General features: G+C 43.4%; 1 protein-coding gene across 2 annotated transcripts; it reads right to left on the reverse strand.

The window, feature by feature from the left end:
• Positions 1 to 318: 318 nt before the first annotated feature.
• Positions 319 to 16,471, reverse strand: LOC124147119 (Na(+)/H(+) exchange regulatory cofactor NHE-RF1-like). 2 transcript variants are annotated; one of them, XM_046517752.2, is made up of 5 exons: positions 15,778 to 16,471; positions 9,124 to 9,507; positions 3,499 to 3,906; positions 1,793 to 2,170; positions 319 to 1,219 (listed from the first exon to the last, which is right to left on the reverse strand). In XM_046517752.2, exons 1-4 carry the CDS (start codon positions 16,274 to 16,276, stop codon positions 1,797 to 1,799), a joined length of 1,665 nt encoding a protein of 554 aa, XP_046373708.1. In that variant the 5' UTR covers positions 16,277 to 16,471; the 3' UTR covers positions 319 to 1,219; positions 1,793 to 1,796. The 2 variants fall into 2 exon arrangements, with proteins under 2 accessions (XP_046373708.1, XP_048258639.1); XM_048402682.1 differs by lacking the exon at positions 15,778 to 16,471 and adding an exon at positions 11,132 to 11,180.
• Positions 16,472 to 18,378: the final 1,907 nt, after the last annotated feature.

Below are 18,378 nucleotides of genomic sequence, written 5' to 3' on the forward strand. Positions count from 1 at the left end.
CACACACACACACACACACACACACACACACACACACACACACACACACACACACACACACAACTACACACACACACACACACACACACACACACACACACACACACACACACACACACACACACACACACACAACTACACACACATATATACTCACACATCTACACACACACACACACATGTATCGTCATGACATATGGGTCATAAATCAACAATATAGGTCTTGATTTTTGTCACTTGCGGAGAACATGTGTTTAACATACTGTCGGATAAACCGTCTGTGTCAACCCAAATTAAATAAAAAGAACAACTTTCCTGTTTAATTATATACGATTTATTTAGTAAAAATATAATATCTGTTCAAATTAACATATTAGTGTATAAAGACATGATTTTTGTGAGGAGCATACATATTTTACAATGACGTAATATCAAGTAGGGCAAACACCTGTTACATGGAGGGGAACATACAGGTTAGGGGCCAAATGTATTGCATTGTTCAGTGCAGCAGGGTGTATGTAAGGAGGCATTTACATATGCCTCCTTAATTAAATATGTCTTCCTGTCACACGTAATTCTCTGTAAACATCGCAGTGTGTCTTCCGTGTATCTACCGCGTATTTACTTGATCCACATATTCATACAGATGCGTCAGCAGCACACACCCCTTTGCCTGGGATCCAGCTAGACATAGATTACAAGACAGACCTAGGCTTTGTAAAACGAAAGATACCAATTCCGAATCTACTTTCGCTTCCTTTTACATTATGCAGACCACAGACGTATATGTACAAGAATAATTATCAAAGAAAACTAACTGGGTTGGTCTGCATTACATGTAAAATGTTCTCTGTCTATTGGTAAGTCTATCTTTGAGAGTTCATGACGCCATCCCTTAGATACACTGTTTCTCGTCGCGATTTCGTGAAGCTAACTACAAAAGCAGAAATAATTGAAAAATGCTTGGTTAACATAAATGTGGTAACATACGATGTAGGCGGTATAACGTATTCGTTATAACCAATACACATATAGGCGGCATAACGTCTATGTCATAACCAATACACATGTAGGCGATGGAGTTGTCTATATACACGCACTGGCTCCTTAAACACAGGATCACTTTCGGGGAAATGAACGTCTTTGATTTCAGCTGCAACGGTACTGCGCGTACAGGAGTTTGGCACGCACCTGTTCTTTCATGAAGTTCCCTCGCCAACTGAAATAATCAAATCGTTATATTATTATGGGGTATTTTCTGGTGTCAAAAGTTCAGTTAGCAGACAATCGGACCTTGAAGTTAATGTTTATTCATGCGACATATGAAATATGCCTTAATTAGGACCTATTTTCATGACACAGGCAACCTTTGACTGAAACAATTGAAACAATCCCCTCTGAAAAACATTGGCGCTTAAATAGTTAGGAAAATCCATTTGTATGTAGCGCCCATAAAACTCCTGAGTCTCTGGTTGGTATTCGAAACACGGCCTTCTCGACTGTGATCAGACGACTTGTCTATATGAATATATACCAATCTAAATTTGCTAAGGAAGAAATAAATTAGAAGCCAAGATACAGCTGCAAGCTGTTATGGTATCTTGATGATGAGTTGTTCGTATTATCAACAGTTTACCCAAGAAAGTATACCATTCAATGTCATTAGTGGCATGTTTATTTTTCATCGACAGACTACTGTCTTAATAGTCCTCTTTTGTCAAAGGTGTGGTGCTTAGCACATGATGAGTAGTATATGTATTCAATCGTTCACGTTACCGGAATGACCACGTACCAATTTATGTGTCAGGCGCTTCAATGATATCCACATCGGTCATGTTGCCGTTTACGAGGACACCGCATTCTAGAAAGTGGTCGTACGTTTCCCTGTCGACGACTAACATCCTTGTTTCCTGGGGAACAGCCACAACCTTTTCCACAAGCTCGTTCTGAGTGTCATTCTCCACATTGGCGCCGTTCACCTCGATAATCCGGTCGTTTCGACGCAGTCCCGCAGCCTCGGCAGGGGAGTCGGGGTCGACCTTCCCGATGAAGATGCCCTTGACTCCCTCCTCTGACTGGAGATAGAAGCCGTATCCGTCAAACGTTTGCCATTTCTTGAGGTGACACAGGCGGGCCCTGTATCCACTATTGTTGTTTGCGGACTGGGATTCTGTGGGGAACAGCAAGACAAGATGGTTAAGCAGCTTGGCAAATGTGTTGCTTTTTAACTTAGGAAAGCAGTGCGTTTGGCGGGTGTTACCAGTCGAGCTGGACACACATACGCTTTATTCTTGGGCGTATAATGTTATACTTCAATCTTAATGTCATAACCATGTAATCTCTACTTCAAGCCTACCAAAATGAAAAACCTAAGATGTGTCCTAACAAACATACGTGTGTGTTATTTGTGAAATATGCATACAAAGTTATAAATAGCTGAACAATCGATTTTGAAGGTGTTAAAATAATTGCCTGACCAGCAAACAGCTCTTGAGACAATAACATAAACCGAATAAACATACCATCGACAGGGATGGACTACCTGATATCGAAAACGCATTTAGAATAATAGAGATGTCCTTCGGAAATATGGTAATGCAATTTATGTAATAAATATAACGTTGGGAGATAACATACGTGTAAAAGGTGGCCATTCCTCGTCGATCTTACCACTATGTTTAGTGCTTTAAACGTACAATGATCAAATGTACTGAAGCTATCATAAAATCCCATTCACGTATTTCAGACTATGACATAAGGAGTCACTGTTTCCAATATTTCGTATTTATTGAATCCATATAGATATAAATGCCACAATGTCCACCATTGTAGTGAGTGAGTGAGTTGGGTTTAACGCCGCTTTTAACAGTATTCCAGTTATATCACGGCGTAACACCACAAATATGTGAATAGCTATGCGAATAGCTCGACCAGATGTGTCAAGAGAAATGAAGACTCGGTTCCTCGCAACAACAAATTGCTTCGGATGGACTAAAATTTTATATAAAAAAAGTTTGATTATTCCATAAACCAAGGCTTCAAACATAACATAACATATTACAAGTGCTTCATTCAAATTTCTGCGAGTTTCCCCAGGACCGTTTTTTCTCTGAACAGTTGCCTCTGAAGAAAATGTTTCTTATTGCCAAGTAACATTCCACAGAAATAATCATCTACAGAAGTAACGCGTCACAGAAACAATCATCTACTGAAGTAACGCGTCACAGAAACAATAATCTACTGAAGTAACGCGTCACAGAAGCAATCATCTACTGAAGTAACGCGTCACAGAAGCAATCATCTACTGAAGTAACGCGTCAGAGAAGAAATCATCGACTGAAGCAACACGTCAAAGAAACAATCATCTACTGAAGTAACCCGTCACAGAAACAATCATCGACCGAAGTAACGGGTCACAGAAACAATCATCTACTGAAGTAACGCGTCACAGAAACAATCATCGACCGAAGTAACGCGTCATTGTGATCGTCTACTTACGTATCATAGGGGCTGGAACAGGGGCTGGAAAAGGGATTTCCCTGTCCGGGTTGGTTGAATAAACAACATCCGCCATGGAGCCAGAGATCTGGATGTTTTGTCTCCTGAAGTAGCGCTCCGCCTCAGGATCCACCACCAGGAGCCTTGTCTCATTGACGTTGCCGTCCACTCCAATCTGGATGTATCTGATGGCGCCTGGCTGCTCCTCGCCCTCAACGTTGACACCGTTGATCTCGATGATTTTGTCGCCGTCCCGCAATCCGGCTGCGTCTGCTGGCGACCCCGCATCAATGTTGGTGATGAAAGTGCCCGGGACGCCCCTCTCCCCATGCAGGATGAAGCCGTACCCAGTGAAATCTGGCCACTTCTTCACATGACATAATCTCACTTTCGCAGTTCCAGTTGTCGCTGAAATATACGAAATAACAAGTATTGAAAGTACCATTCACGATCACCCTATATACTGATGGTAACAGTTTATGCATCGTCGTTGCTCCCCAGGTGACCCGTGAAGATCCGGGATAGAATTGGTCTTCAGCAACCCATGCTTGCCGTGAAGGGCGACTATGCTTGTCGTAAGAGGCGACTAACGGGATCAGGTGGTCAGGCTCGCTGACTTGGTTGATGGATGTCACCGTATCCCAATTGCGTGGATCGATGTTTATGATGTCAATCACTGGATTGTCTGGTTCAGACTCGATTATTTACAGACCTCCGTCATATAGCTGGAATATTGCTGAGTGCGGCGTTAAACAACAAACAAACAAAAAACGAAACTTTCCCGGTTTGGTATACACCACATTCCCCACACACTGAACACGGCACACGTTGGTGCATCCTGGATGGGAACAATATGCAATGGACATTCTTCAAGAATGTATGTGACTGTTGTGCATCGGCGGTGCCAGAATGGTGTGAAATAGCATGGTTGGGCGTTATGACCTATCTGTCGATGGTAACTGGCAGAGATTAACCTCAGAGTATACCAAATGAAAAGAGACATGGTAGCAAGCAGAACATTTCTTCATTACAGCCTTTAGAGTTTCATTGACCCACTTATAACGAATTTCTTTGGGTAAAAACTACTCCCTATTTTTTTCTTTTCAGTTTACGATGCAAAATACATGATAAGCATGTCTATTTACTTCTAAATACCTGATGGTTCTTCAGAAACTGATAAAAATGTACCATCTGCTTCCAATTCAACAATCACGACATAACTTGTCGAGAGGTTACCATGGATCAATTTTGTAGTAAATATTTCGGGTTTTTTTTATTCAATTAAGAAGTCTCATTGAACACGCTCTCGGTTATACACGAAGTAACAAGGGGCGGTGGTAATACCCGGATTTCCTTAATGAACGTTGATCAAGATCAGTAAGATGAGAGAGTAACGAAATAACGACTGCGGTAGGTTGTTTGCGATCATGGCTATCTAATAACGAAATATGACGGGAGGACGCTCTCATGCTAGGAGCGTGGATAGGATATTCACCTCGGGCAGTTATGCAGGACATAACAATAACTCCTTACGACATGTAATTCTGGTTGAATCATGAAATTAATTATAATGTCCAATTAACAATGCATAATCAGGCACAGTTGTTCTGCAGGGATATCTTAACTGTCAAAGCAGCCTAGGCCTAGTGCAGAAATAGTTCACCCAGAAAAGAAAGACTTAGTCTCATTCAGAAATATATAACGCAGATAAACAAGTCTGGGCTAATGCAGAAATATATTACGCAGAAAAGAAAGCCTGAGTTTGATTCACAGATATCCTACTCCTTACCAGTCAAGCAAGTGTAGAGGGAGAGAAATACGCTCGCTATGTCAAATATACTTGGGTACATAAGGCAAGGAATGTCTAGAGTTTCATGAATTAGATTTCATTTCGTGTACCTAGTTTTATGTGTAGAGGCAAGTCCAGATATCGCATATTTACAGGCAACAAAGCAAGTCTACATGACAATGCGGCCCAAGGCTATACAGTCACCGCTGCAATATAAGCTTCACACAAACAGGTTTTACCTGCGACGGCTTCCAGTCACTCACAATACCCCTGTCCCCATGGTCTCCTGGGCTGAAGAGAACTTCTATATAGGTCACAATTTAGTCACAGCGGTATCTTCCTTCATGGGTTGATGTATACGTGGATTCGCATATACATACGAGCATATGAAAAAAGGCTCTCGGGGTTAAAATCGTCGACTTGTAATGCAGGTTTGAGGTGCAGTCAGCTAAAGTGTAATTGTAGGTGGGTGTGCCTGCGAGTGCAGGTTGCTATGTAATGCACTATGATGACTATACTGTTTGTGTTCCATTGTACGCGCCACCGGCGGTCGTTATTCGCCAATGTTTGATCTTAAGTCTTCAGGTTGTGTGTACCCGTGTATTTCGTGTATTCTCGGGCTTTAGAGGAAAATGGGATCATAGTTTAAGGTATTCAGCTGTGTGTCGAGTGGGATATTCAGAAGTGGGTTGGGGTTGGCTGTTTGGCGTGTGTTAGTGTGGCTATATTTTGATGTGTATTGATGGTTAGGGGTTATTTGCGCGGGGGGGGGGGGGGGGGGGGGGGGGGGGGGGGGGCGTGTGATAGTGTAGGGGTATATTGGCGTGCGTAAGTGTGTGGGTATTTGGGCGTGTGTTCGTGGACGTTATTTGGGCGTGTGTTAGTGTGGGATGTTTCGGCGTGTGTTAGTGTGGGGTGTATTTCGGCGTGTGTTAGTGTGGGGTGTATTTCGGCGTGTGTTAGTGTGGGGGGTATTTCGGCGTGTGTTAGTGTGCGATGTATTTCGGCGTGTGTTAGTGTGGGGGTATTGTGTCGTGTGTTAGTGTGGGGGTATTTCGGCGTGTGTTAGTGTGGGGTGTATTTCGGCGTGTGTTAGTGTGGGGTGTATTTCGGCGTGTGTTAGTGTGGGGTGTATTTCGGCGTGTGTTAGTGTGGGGGGTATTTCGGCGTGTGTTAGTGTGCGATGTATTTCGGCGTGTGTTAGTGTGGGGGTATTGTGTCGTGTGTTAGTGTGGGGGTATTTCGGCGTGTGTTAGTGTGGGGTGTATTTCGGCGTGTGTTAGTGTGGGGGGTATTTCGGCGTGTGTTAGTGTGGGGGGTATTTCGGCGTGTGTTAGTGTGCGATGTATTTCGGCGTGTGTTAGTGTGGGGGTATTGTGTCGTGTGTTAGTGTGGGGGTATTTCGGCGTGTGTTAGTGTGGGGTGTATTTCGGCGTGTGTTAGTGTGGGGTGTATTTCGGCGTGTGTTAGTGTGGGGGGTATTTCGGCGTGTGTTAGTGTGCGATGTATTTCGGCGTGTGTTAGTGTGGGGGTATTGTGTCGTGTGTTAGTGTGGGGGGTATTTCGGCGTGTGTTAGTGTGGGGGGTATTTCGGCGTGTGTTAGTGTGGGGTGTATTTCGGAGTGTGTATTCGGGCTCATGGTTTTACATGAAATAATATCTGGCGTTGTAGCTGTAGCTGAAATAATACCAAATCTGGCCTGAATATCAAACTCGTCGGTCCCTTATGTGTATGCTGGTGTGGGACATCCCGTTGAGGGTAAGTATGGGAGCTCCAGATGGAGATCTTCAGGTATGTAAAGTGTGAGATCTTCAGGTGTGTAGAGTGTGGGTCTTCAGGTGTGTAAAGTGTGGGGTCCTTAGGTGTGTAGAGTGTGGGTCTTCAGGTGTGTAAAGTGTGGGGTCCTTAGGTGTGTAAAGTGTGGGTCTTCAGGTGTGTAGAGTGTGGGTCTTCAGGTGTGTAAAGTGTGTGTCTTCAGGTGTGTAAAGTGTGAGATCTTCAGGTGTGTAGAGTGTGGGTCTTCAGGTGTGTAAAGTGTGAGTCTTCAGGTGTGTAAAGTGTGGGTCTTCAGGTGTGTAAAGTGTGGGTCTTCAGGTGTGTAAAGTGTAGGTCTTCAGGTGTGTAAAGTGTGGGTCTTCAGGTGTGTAAAGTGTGGGTCTTCAGGTGTGTAAAGTGTGGGTCTTCAGGTGTGTAAAGTGTGGGGTCTTCAGGTGTGTAAAGTGTGGGATCTTCAGGTGTGTAAAGTGTGGGATCTTCAGGTGTGTAAAGTGTGGGTCTTCATGTGTGTAAAGTGTGGGGTCTTCAGGTGTGTAGAGTGTGGATCTTCAGGTATGTAAAGTGTGAGATCTTCAGGTGTGTAGAGTGTGGGTCTTCAGGTGTGTAAAGTGTGGGGTCTTCAGGTGTGTAAAGTGTGGGTCTTCAGGTGTGTAAAGTGTGGGATCTTCAGGTGTGTAAAGTGTGGGCCTTCAGGTGTGTAAAGTGTGGGATCTTCAGGTGTGCAAGTGTGGGTCTTCAGGTGTGTAAAGTGTGGGATCTCCAGATGTGCAAGTGCGGGATCTTCAAATGTGTATGTGTGGGTCTTCAGGTGCGTTAATATGTAATCTTCAGGTGTGTATGTGTGGGTCTTCAGGTGCGTTAATATGTAATCTTCAGGTGTGTATGTGTGGGTCTTCAGGTGCGTTGATATGTCACCTTCAGGTGTGTAAGTGTGGGACCTTCAGGTATGTTACTGAGGAATCTTCAAGCGTGCTAGTGTATGATCTTCAGCGGTGTTAAACTTCGGCATATGTATGTCTTAGAATCGTGGAAGTTTACCTGAGACTCTTCAGGAATGTGTAATAATTTGTACAAATCCTCCATGTGTCAATGTGGTAGTTTGTCATCGGTTAGTCATGGGCCTTGTGACGCTGTCAAGAGCATCCTAAATATACAACTTGGAAGATTTGTGCCTCTGGCAGTGAATGTATTTTGGTTTCATCCGCTGTCCATCACTGTAATATATGTTCCACATTCTTTCATGTATATGATTTACAATACATGTTTTAAAATAACCAGCCAATCAAATAATTTGAGTAAGCGACCAGGACGCACTCTATGTTAGGTAGAAGCACGGGTGTTAATAGTAAACGACAAACTACGACTCAGGTCAAGAAATGTAATTTCTGTTGCCTCTAGTTATCGTCTGGTTACATTGTTGATCTAATATAAACAGCAAAGACCTGCAATAAATATACAAAACCTTGCAACCATAGTTAGCACATGTTTCTAATTGAGAGACGTTTCTTGTTGTAGTTTATTTTCTGTGTTTATATAATGTGAACAGTCCGTCTATGCAAGCTACCAACAGAGCATTTCATGTCAAGTTTCCTGCATTCAATCCCTCGGCAAAGCTATTACGTGAGTGAGTATGTAATTACGCCGCTTTTAACAATATTCAAGCAATATCACGGCGGGGGAAACCAGAAATGGGCTTCACACATTGTACCCATGTGGGGAATCAATCCCGAGACTTCAGCGAGACGAGCGAACGCTTTAACCACTATGCTACCTCACGGCCCCCACCGCCCCGGGGCTTACGGTAGGAATATGGAGTATTTCATGGAATATTTGACGCATCGGTGACCTTCTTTTGGCTTGTGTCATTTGTTCCCGTGTGTTTTTCGGGTAAACAATAGACTTACCTTTCACATGCGTTTGATCACCTGACAACATCACTATTGGATAGTGATTCATAAATCTATGTTCATGATATAGTCGGAATAGTACAATTCTGCTTTTAGCAGAGACTTCTGATGAATATAGAAAGGGTTTTTATTCAGTGACTACATCCACGTACCTGGCACCAGCGCCCTTGGGGGTGTCTCGATCCGGTCTATGTCCACCATCGAGCCATGCACTGACACGCTATGGCCTCGGAAGAAGCGGAGTGCGTCGGGGTCGACCACCAATACGGTAGCCTGGCCAGGAGTCGGACCATTGGCGATCCTGCCCACTACCTGCTGCTGGAACTCGCCCTCAACATTGACGCCATTCACCTCCACCACGCGGTCTCCCTGTCGCAAACCCGCCGCCTCGGCAGGGGAACCACTCTCCACCTTGCCGATGTTCTGCCCGGGTTCGTCCTTGTCGCCATGCAGGACGAAGCCGAAACCCTGGTAGTCAGGCCACTTCTTGATGGTGCACAGTCGGGCCTTGAAGGGACTCGGCTCTGAATGGTTGACTGGAAAACAACAAATAAATGCAATGGAGATACTGCCGACACGGCATAATGTACAGGTGGACTGGAAAACGATACACAAACACAATATTGCTACCGCAGACATAGCTTATGGTATTATCACGTAAATGATTTTCACATTTATGGCGTACCATGCAAAATTCAACTCGGTATTTCGCGGCATACCATCTGTAATCCAGTTGCAATCAACGTTACTGTTTATGTCACTCTTTATTTTCTTTTGTCCAGCCAGGCTGTATACCGTTCAGTAAGTTGGGTTTAATGCTTAGAACAGTATTCCAGTTATATCACGGAGTGCGGCTTAATATGGGAGGAAAACCCGAAGTGACGCGTGTCGTAGACATTAACCACTTTTCTGACACCCACGAGCATGGGTATGGTGCTGACACGCCAAGCTCAAGGTCCATAATCAGGTGGAATTCGAACCAGTGGTCTTCAGATTTTTGCACGTCTAAAGGACGCAACTCTGTATAGGGAATTGTGGATCTTTTGACAATGGATCACAATATTATATCACAATATAATGCATTGAGTATATCAAGATTATCAATCTGTTTCTGGCATTAAGAGTGGACATCTTTAACTCGGCTTGCACACTCTATGCCAATTGTTATGGCGACAGATAAAGATTTTAGATAAGATTTAATTATTCTGAAAACAGCATTACGCCAAAGTTCATCGCTTATGATGTGTTCTCAACTACGATTGCCGCAACGGCAACCACGGAGACCATTCAAAACGGCGTCAGAGTGAGGCAGTGACATAAGCTACGGTGGAACAAATTATTAACATTGTCATCAGTATGCCTTCACTGACAAATAATAACATTAACATATTGCAGATCACGATCTGAAATCGCAATTTTTCAGAATCTTTCCACTGAAACGAGCTCGTTTGCAACCAACAGACACATGGTATAAAACATTTCTATGCAGCTTGACATATTATCTTCACTAACTCGACAATATGGTTTATAGAGCAGGGCGTATGTCTCCTGCATGTTTTCGACATCCATCACTTTACTTTATATGGAGTTTGTTAGTCATTTCTTGCGTTGTCCATTTCCCCAAATCGTCCCGAAACTAAGAGATACGTGTACTGGTACTGATGAACAGTAAACTACGGTTATAACGAACTCAAATGGACCACTCACTTTAGTTCGTAATAACCGTAGTTCGTTATAAGCATATATACAGCATTACTACCACAAATTGTCGGGACAATAAAGTAAGTGCGTTATGTCCGTCAGTTCGTTATAAGCGTGTTCGTTATAAACGTAGTTTACTGTATATAATACTGGTGTCGTCGGTGAAAAGTCAAGAAAAACTATTTTTGCAGATATTTATAGACAGTATTGCCAACGTTGTTAAACCTTATAGACTAGTTTTCAAATACTTCACGCTCCACGTAATCAACAAAACAGCGAACGCCATGGACGTCTCACATATGGGAAGCGGGGCGAGTATGGTTGCCACAATGATAGACATGTCATTAACTTTTAAAAAAAAATTGTACACAGTATTAAACATGTTGCCACAAAAGCAGGTCTTCACATTGTATTGTGAGAACTCCTATTCAACCATGTACCCGAGGTAGTCATGCTCACCTTCCACAATAACGTCTGCTGCTGTGCAGGCCATGGCTGTAGTTTGAATGAGAGACTGTCTTGTTATCAACCATATGCACAGTGACAGCTTCCTCGGAGCTATGAGGCAGTGTTGGACAGTCTGTGGAGCAGTTACAGTTGTGGGTGGGGCGTAGAGTGTAATGTGCTAAGTGTGTGAGGTCTTGTCAAGTATCTACCCAATCCCCGTTTCATCTAAAGACGAGCTACTTCAGACACACTCTGCAAATACACTCCCACGTCAACACTGCCCAGGGATAAGGAGGTTTATAAGTCTTTTTTCGACCTGAATTTTCTGATTTAATCATATCAACGGTGTCAGCGTTTCTAAATTATGTACATTCAAAATAGGCAGTAGGTATACGTATGGTTCGTCAGTTAATGAGGGATCACCTTCGTTCGTCTTGACAAGTCACACAATGGCCTAGTGTTTGACATGCTACAAGTGTCCGGTCACATCGCGTCACATTAGGCAAAGGGTTTTGTACTGAATGTAACGTGCCTCTCATTAAAGGGAAGGCCACTCCCTGTTGTCATGAAATGTCATTCGCCTATTCAGCAGTGTAGGAAAAGTTGGAGTTTCTTCATTTGATACTGATGAAGAGCAATCACAAGGATTATTTCGTTGGTCATCAAAATGAGATCATGACATTATCCCGAGACAATCTTCCTCCAGGATAATGTTATAGAAGCATGACATGGGTCAAGTTATTTCCCAATATGAAAATATTCTGGAAAGACATTAGCACTCTTGAAACCTTCACATATTTATAACGTTGTACAGGGCGGCCAGCCAACATTTGCAGCTTGATGGAATCCATATTGTAAGGAAACTTGTCATTATAGCAATTTGGAGTACCGGTATGTCAACAATCGCAAAGAAATGAAACATGCCGACACGCTAAGAATATGCGAGGCGTCAGTAAAGAAAAGAGATAACGCGGCGTCACTACAGAGATTACATCAACCAGGAAACTAAGGAGAACTGCAGATTTATTATATTGCAATAAAATATGAACATACAATCACTTCAAGGAGTGAACAGGGAAGCACTGCAGAGACTTAACACGAACGCACTGCAGGGAGTGAACGTGGAGCCATTGCAGAAAATGAACATACAAGCACTGGTAGAGAGTGAACACGAAGGCACTGCAGGGAGTAAACACGAAGGTATTGCCAAGAGAGAACATGCAAGCACTGCAGAAAGTGAACACGAAGGCACTGCAGGGAGTAAACATGTAGGCACTGCAGGGAGTAAACACGAAGGCACTGCAGAGAGTAAACACGAAGGCACTGCAGAGAGTAAACACGAAGGGACTGCAGAGAGTAAACACGAAGGCACTGCAGAAAGTAAACACTAAGGCACTGCAGGGAGTAAACACGAAGGCACTGCAGAAAGTAAACACCAAGGCACTGCAGGGAGTAAACATGAAGGCACTGCAGGGAGTAAACACGAAGGCACTGCAGGGAGTAAACATGTAGGCACTGCAGGGAGTAAATACGAAGGCACTGCAGGGAGTAAACATAAGGCACTGCAGAGAGTAAACACGAAGGCACTGCAGGGAGTAAACACGAAGGCACTGCAGGGAGTAAACACGAAGGCACTGCAGGGAGTAAACAAGAAGGCACTGCGGGGAGTAAACATGAAGGCACTGCAGAGAGTAAACACGAAGGCACTGCAGAGAGTAAACACGAAGGCACTGCAGGGAGTAAACACGAAGGCACTGCAGGGAGTAAACACGAAGGCACTGCAGGGAGTGAACATTGAATCACTGCAGAAAGTGAACATACAAACACTGAACATGAGGGCACTTCAGGGAGTAAACACGAAGACACTGAAGGAGTAGACACGAAAGCACTGCAGAATGTAAACATGGTGGCACTGCAGGGAGTTAACACGAAGGCACTGCAGGGAGTAAACTCGAAGGCACTACAGTGAGTGAACACGAAGGCACTGCAGAGAGTGAACACGAGTGAGTGAGTTTGGTTTTACGCCGCTTTTAGCAATATTCCAGCAATATCACGGCGGGGGACACCAGAAATGAGCTTCACACAGTGTACCCATGTCGGAAATCGAACCCGGGTCTTCGGCGTGACGAGCGAACGCTTTAACCACTAGGCTACCCGACCGCCCCCGAGTGAACACGAAGGCACTGCAGTAAGTGAACATGGAAGCGCTTCAGATAGTTAAAAGAGAAAGGGCAGACAAGGAGATATACACTCGCAACACAACAATGTGAACGTCTGACACGTAGACAATACAACTCCAGACATCTGTGATGAGATGGGGCTTCAATGATGATACAACCCAGGAAACGTGTGGTTAGATGTGGCGTTGGAGATGACACAACCCAGGACATGTATGTTGGGCTTCAGTGATGATACAACCCAGGAGATGTTTGGTTAGATGGGGCTTCAATGATGATACAACCCAGGAAACGTGTGGTTAGATGTGGCGTTGGAGATGACACAACCCAGGAGATGTATGTTGGGCTTCAGTGATGATACAACCCAGGAGATGTTTGGTTAGATGGGGCTTCAGTGATGATACAACCCAGGAGATGTTTGGTTAGATGGGGCTTTAGTGATGATACAACCCAGGAAATGTTTGGTTAGATGGGGCTTTAGTGATGATACAACCCAGGAGATGTTTGGTTAGATGTGGCGTTGGAGATGACACAACCCAGGACATGTATGTTGGGCTTCAGTGATGATACAACCCAGGAGATGTTTGGTTAGATGGGGCTTCAGTGATGATACAACCCAGGAGATGTTTGGTTAGATGGGGCTTTAGTGATGATACAACCCAGGAAATGTTTGGTTAGATGGGGCTTTAGTGATGATACAACCCAGGAGATGTTTGGTTAGATGGGGCTTTAGTGATGACACAACCCTGGAACTCGTTCCACAAAGCGATCTTAGTGCTAAAGGTGATCGTAACTCCCATACTTTATCATAGGCTTACGATCAACGTAGCACTAAGATCGGTTTGTGGAACGGGGCCCAGGAGATGTTTGGTTAGATGGGGCTTTAGTGATGATACAACCCAGGAGATGTTTGGTTAGATGGGGCTTTAGTGATGATACAACCCAGGAGATGTTTGGTTAGATGGGGCTTTAGTGATGATACAACCCAGGAGATGTTTGGTTAGATGGGGCTTTAGTGATGATACAACCCAGGAGATGTTTGGTTAGATGGGGTTTTAGTGATGATACAACCCAGGAGATGTTTGGTTAGATGGGGCTTTAGTGATGATACAACCCAGGAGATGTTTGGTTAGATGGGGCTTTAGTGATGATACAACCCAGGAGATGTTTGGTTAGATGGGGCTTTAGTGATGATCCAACCCAGGAGATGTTTGGTTAGATGGGGCTTTAGTGATGAATCGTGATACAACCCAGGAGATGTTTGGTTAGATGGGGCTTTAGTGATGATACATAACCCACTCGAAACACATCCGCCATCCTAAGTTTTATTTTTTATGTCCACGGAGATAGATCTGTATGGATGTAATTGCCATTCTGGCCTGGATAGATCAAGATCAAAACCGACACGCAATTAGTCTTCTTTTCTATAGGCGGTAAATAGAACATAATTGATCTGCCTGTCAAATAAATGATAATGAGAGTGCATTCTCGTTAGTCAGTATGACCTGCGATAAGCCGTCTGTTGACAGTCTTTAATTGGCGTTTTTGCATGAACCTACATTTGACATGAATCAGTTGGTGTTTGTTGGCCTGGTATCTGGGTACATTCCACATACTTTTACAGTGATTAGACAGGTCTCAATTCACATTTTATTTGAGAAAAGAAGCCACTGATATCTCACCAACACGTCCCAGGTTTATCTTTCATTATTTCAACAACTACGTATTGGAACTTATGTTCAAGAACATCTCGAGTTTGTTCCTTAACTGTGATCAAAACTTCGATTACATCAAAATATCAGCCTTAAGTTAAAACCAATGACTAACTTTTGTCTGAAAATAGTATAAGAAAGCAAACAGATTTTCAGGATAAACAGAATGTATGATGAAAGGAAACAATGGGTTTACACAGGCGTAACTACACCGTGGTTGTGTTCTCAAGGCTGCAGGTGATCAATTGATTACCTGTACGCCCGCGCAGGTAAGCTGGCAGAACAAGTAGGGCAAGATGTGCAGCTACTGAAGCCTGACCATTACTGGTCGGATCAACTGACACCCGGACAATACAGCCGCTATTGTTGTAGACTGGCCCGTTATGTAATAAAGGGCCTGCCTGTTTTGACCTGTTGGTAGCTCCCAACTTGATGTCACCTATAGCTTTGTTTATGGCGCTACTTAATACCGAGGGTAAACAGTGAACACGAGTTGCACCTAATCAAAGCCTGTTTAGAATATGCATCACACCATCACAGACTAGGAATACAAGGACACGGGGCAATGTTTTATGTATAAACCCCTGCACATGTTGTGAATGTGTGTGGCCTATATTTTTCAGAAGGTTGTATGTACGTGTACCGACCTCGTTGTAAGTTCATAACGACATACCCATACCTGGTAATGATAATGGCGGAATATGCCCACCAAAAGATTTGCTCATTTAACGCTCCCGCATCCATACATTAATAATCGATAGCAACCTACCTCCGTTCGACTGATACCCCGTAATAGGGGGAGGTATGTCCCCATCGTCCCCGAGGAACGTATCGGCATCCACAACTTCAGCCTCTATCTCACTTGAACCATTGGTTAATTGCGGTTGGTCTGTGAATCCTGGGTGTTCATCGGGGGGAACCTGGATGTAGATTGTTTCGGGTAGCCCTCCTCTTATCGCTTCGTTGTTGTCACGGTACAGCTGGTCTGTCATGGGGTCTGCCACAAGCAGCTCCACCCGGCCCTTGACCTGCGCCACCATGGCCTGGACATCTGGTAGCGGTAGTCCGTCCACACTTACTCCATTGATTTCATGCACTCTGTCCCCGCTTCTCAGACCGGCCTGCTTGGCCAGTGAGTTGTCCACCACGATACCAGTGTAGCGGTACGGCTCGGATCTTGTAGCAGTTATATTGAATCCAAAGCAGACCACACCCGGTTGTTTCACTAACACAACATGTCTTGGCTTCAACGTCGGCATGGAACTCATCTTGGCGTTGGGAGTTTAATCTTCGCGAATGTAGGTAACTCTCTGTCAACAGTACACGACCCGGTACCCGTGAACCTCCTACTTCTACCACTGGTCTTACGGGTGTTGCAGGGTACGGCAAGTAAACGCCCTCCTAAATAGCGGTGTTCGTAGAGCCCTGTCACACCTGGGTCACGTGACTCCACTCGATATTACAGTTATAACTGAGGGAGTCGAAAAGCGTGTCTATTTTTGAACATTCAGCCAAGCGGTGCGAGCTGGCTGTTCACAATGCCGCGGGTAGGGCGAATATACAGCGAACAAAACCAGTCATGGAGAAACAGTCACCCCGACAGACAGTAGGCTGCATACACTCATGGTATAAACACACAACGTAGCGTTATTCTTGTCACGTCTCCGTGTCAGGGCGTCATAGAATAGAGCATTAATAATTTGTGTATACGCAATTCACAGAGAACTTTTAACGTTTACCAAACGTAGATATTTTTTCGGGACATGTTTAAAACATAAACACCATATTATACCACAAACATGGCAGTCATGTGGTTATCAGGTGACAGGGCGTGATCTTAACCCTTTACATGTTAAAATGTGTATATCTCAATAGAAGGCCAACCTCAACCAATATGAGCCAATCTCGTGTCATATTCTATCGGTTGTGGAGGGAGAGCGAAAGTTAAAGTTCGGGTATATGGAGAAAGTAGGTTTAAGTTTAGACTGATGGAGATTCGGGTGGCTGGGGAGAGTGTGTTTATGCAGCGAAAAACAAGTCGAAAAATGGATTTTATAATTTGAATTGTGTACAAGCTCATATGAGAAGATTCCGACAAAATATGTCAAATAAAAGTCAACGAATTTATTGTCACATGCGAAATACATACAAACATATATGCAAGGTATCAAAATCCAACTGTTAGCATATAAAATGAACAAAACTTAAATCATGTAACTTCTTTCAGTGGCATTTAGAAGTTGGTGTGATGAAGTAAGACGAGTTCTATGGATGAACAACTTCATTATTACAATTAGTGCGACGTTTCGGTGTAGATAAACCTTTCAATTCTTATCAAGACTTGCTTGATAAAGGTGTTAGGATCTACACCGAAACGTCGCACTAATTGAAATAAAGAAGTTGTTCATCCATAGAACTCGTCTTACTTTAAATCATGTAGTTAGGACTCATCTATGTTTTGAAAAGAATTGAAAGGTTTATCAAGTCCGGGTGACCGGAGTAATGCGATTGATAAAAACTGTTGGTTTCAGTATTTTAAGAATGTATTTCATAATTTTGATGAAATTAGAGAGAATAGCGATACTACCGACCATGTAGAATCTTCTTTAGATTTTATTAAAACATGCATTCCGGAGTCGCCCATCACGGGTCAAGAGAATCAGGCAGCAATTATACATATAAAAAATGGCAAGTTCCCTGGACATGACGATATTATCATAGAAATGTTAAAATGTTCTGAGCCTGTCATATTTGCATTGTTACTTATTTTATTACACAAGTTATTTCATTCTGGTGTATTTCTTGAGACCTGGATAAAGGCAACCACAATTCCCTTACATAAGTAGGGCAACAAACAAAATCCTGATAATTACAGAGGAATATCTCTTTTATGTGTAGTAAATAAAATGTTTACCTTCATTTTAGATACCAGACTTACAACTTGGCAAATGTTGGAGGTAAAGTAACAGAAACCCAAGCTGGTTTTCTACAGGGATATTCTGCAACGGGTCACAAACATGTTTATCAAAGAAGAAAAATAGAAACTCTATGTTGCGTTTCTTGACTTTAGAAAGGTATTCAACTCTGTTAATCGTATTAAGCTTGGAATTATTTATTCGCATCTGATTTAAGCAGGAAAATGTTAAGAACCTTTAAAACCAACTATGCCTCGGTGAGTATTTTGACTGTCCTGTTGGTCTAAAACAAGGCTGTATAGCAAGCCCTCTTTTATTCTCCTTCTTTATCAACGAATTATCTATGGACGGTATATACAATGACAAATATGGGGTACAATTATTCCCTGATGTACTTGAAACCTTGTTGTTGATATTTACAGATGATGTTATACTTGAATCTGATGTAGCATCTG

The sequence above is a fragment of the Haliotis rufescens genome, unplaced genomic scaffold (genome assembly GCF_023055435.1).
Source record: "Haliotis rufescens isolate VD_foot unplaced genomic scaffold, xgHalRufe1.0.p SCAF_1, whole genome shotgun sequence".
NCBI classification, from domain to species: Eukaryota; Metazoa; Mollusca; class Gastropoda; order Lepetellida; family Haliotidae; genus Haliotis; species Haliotis rufescens.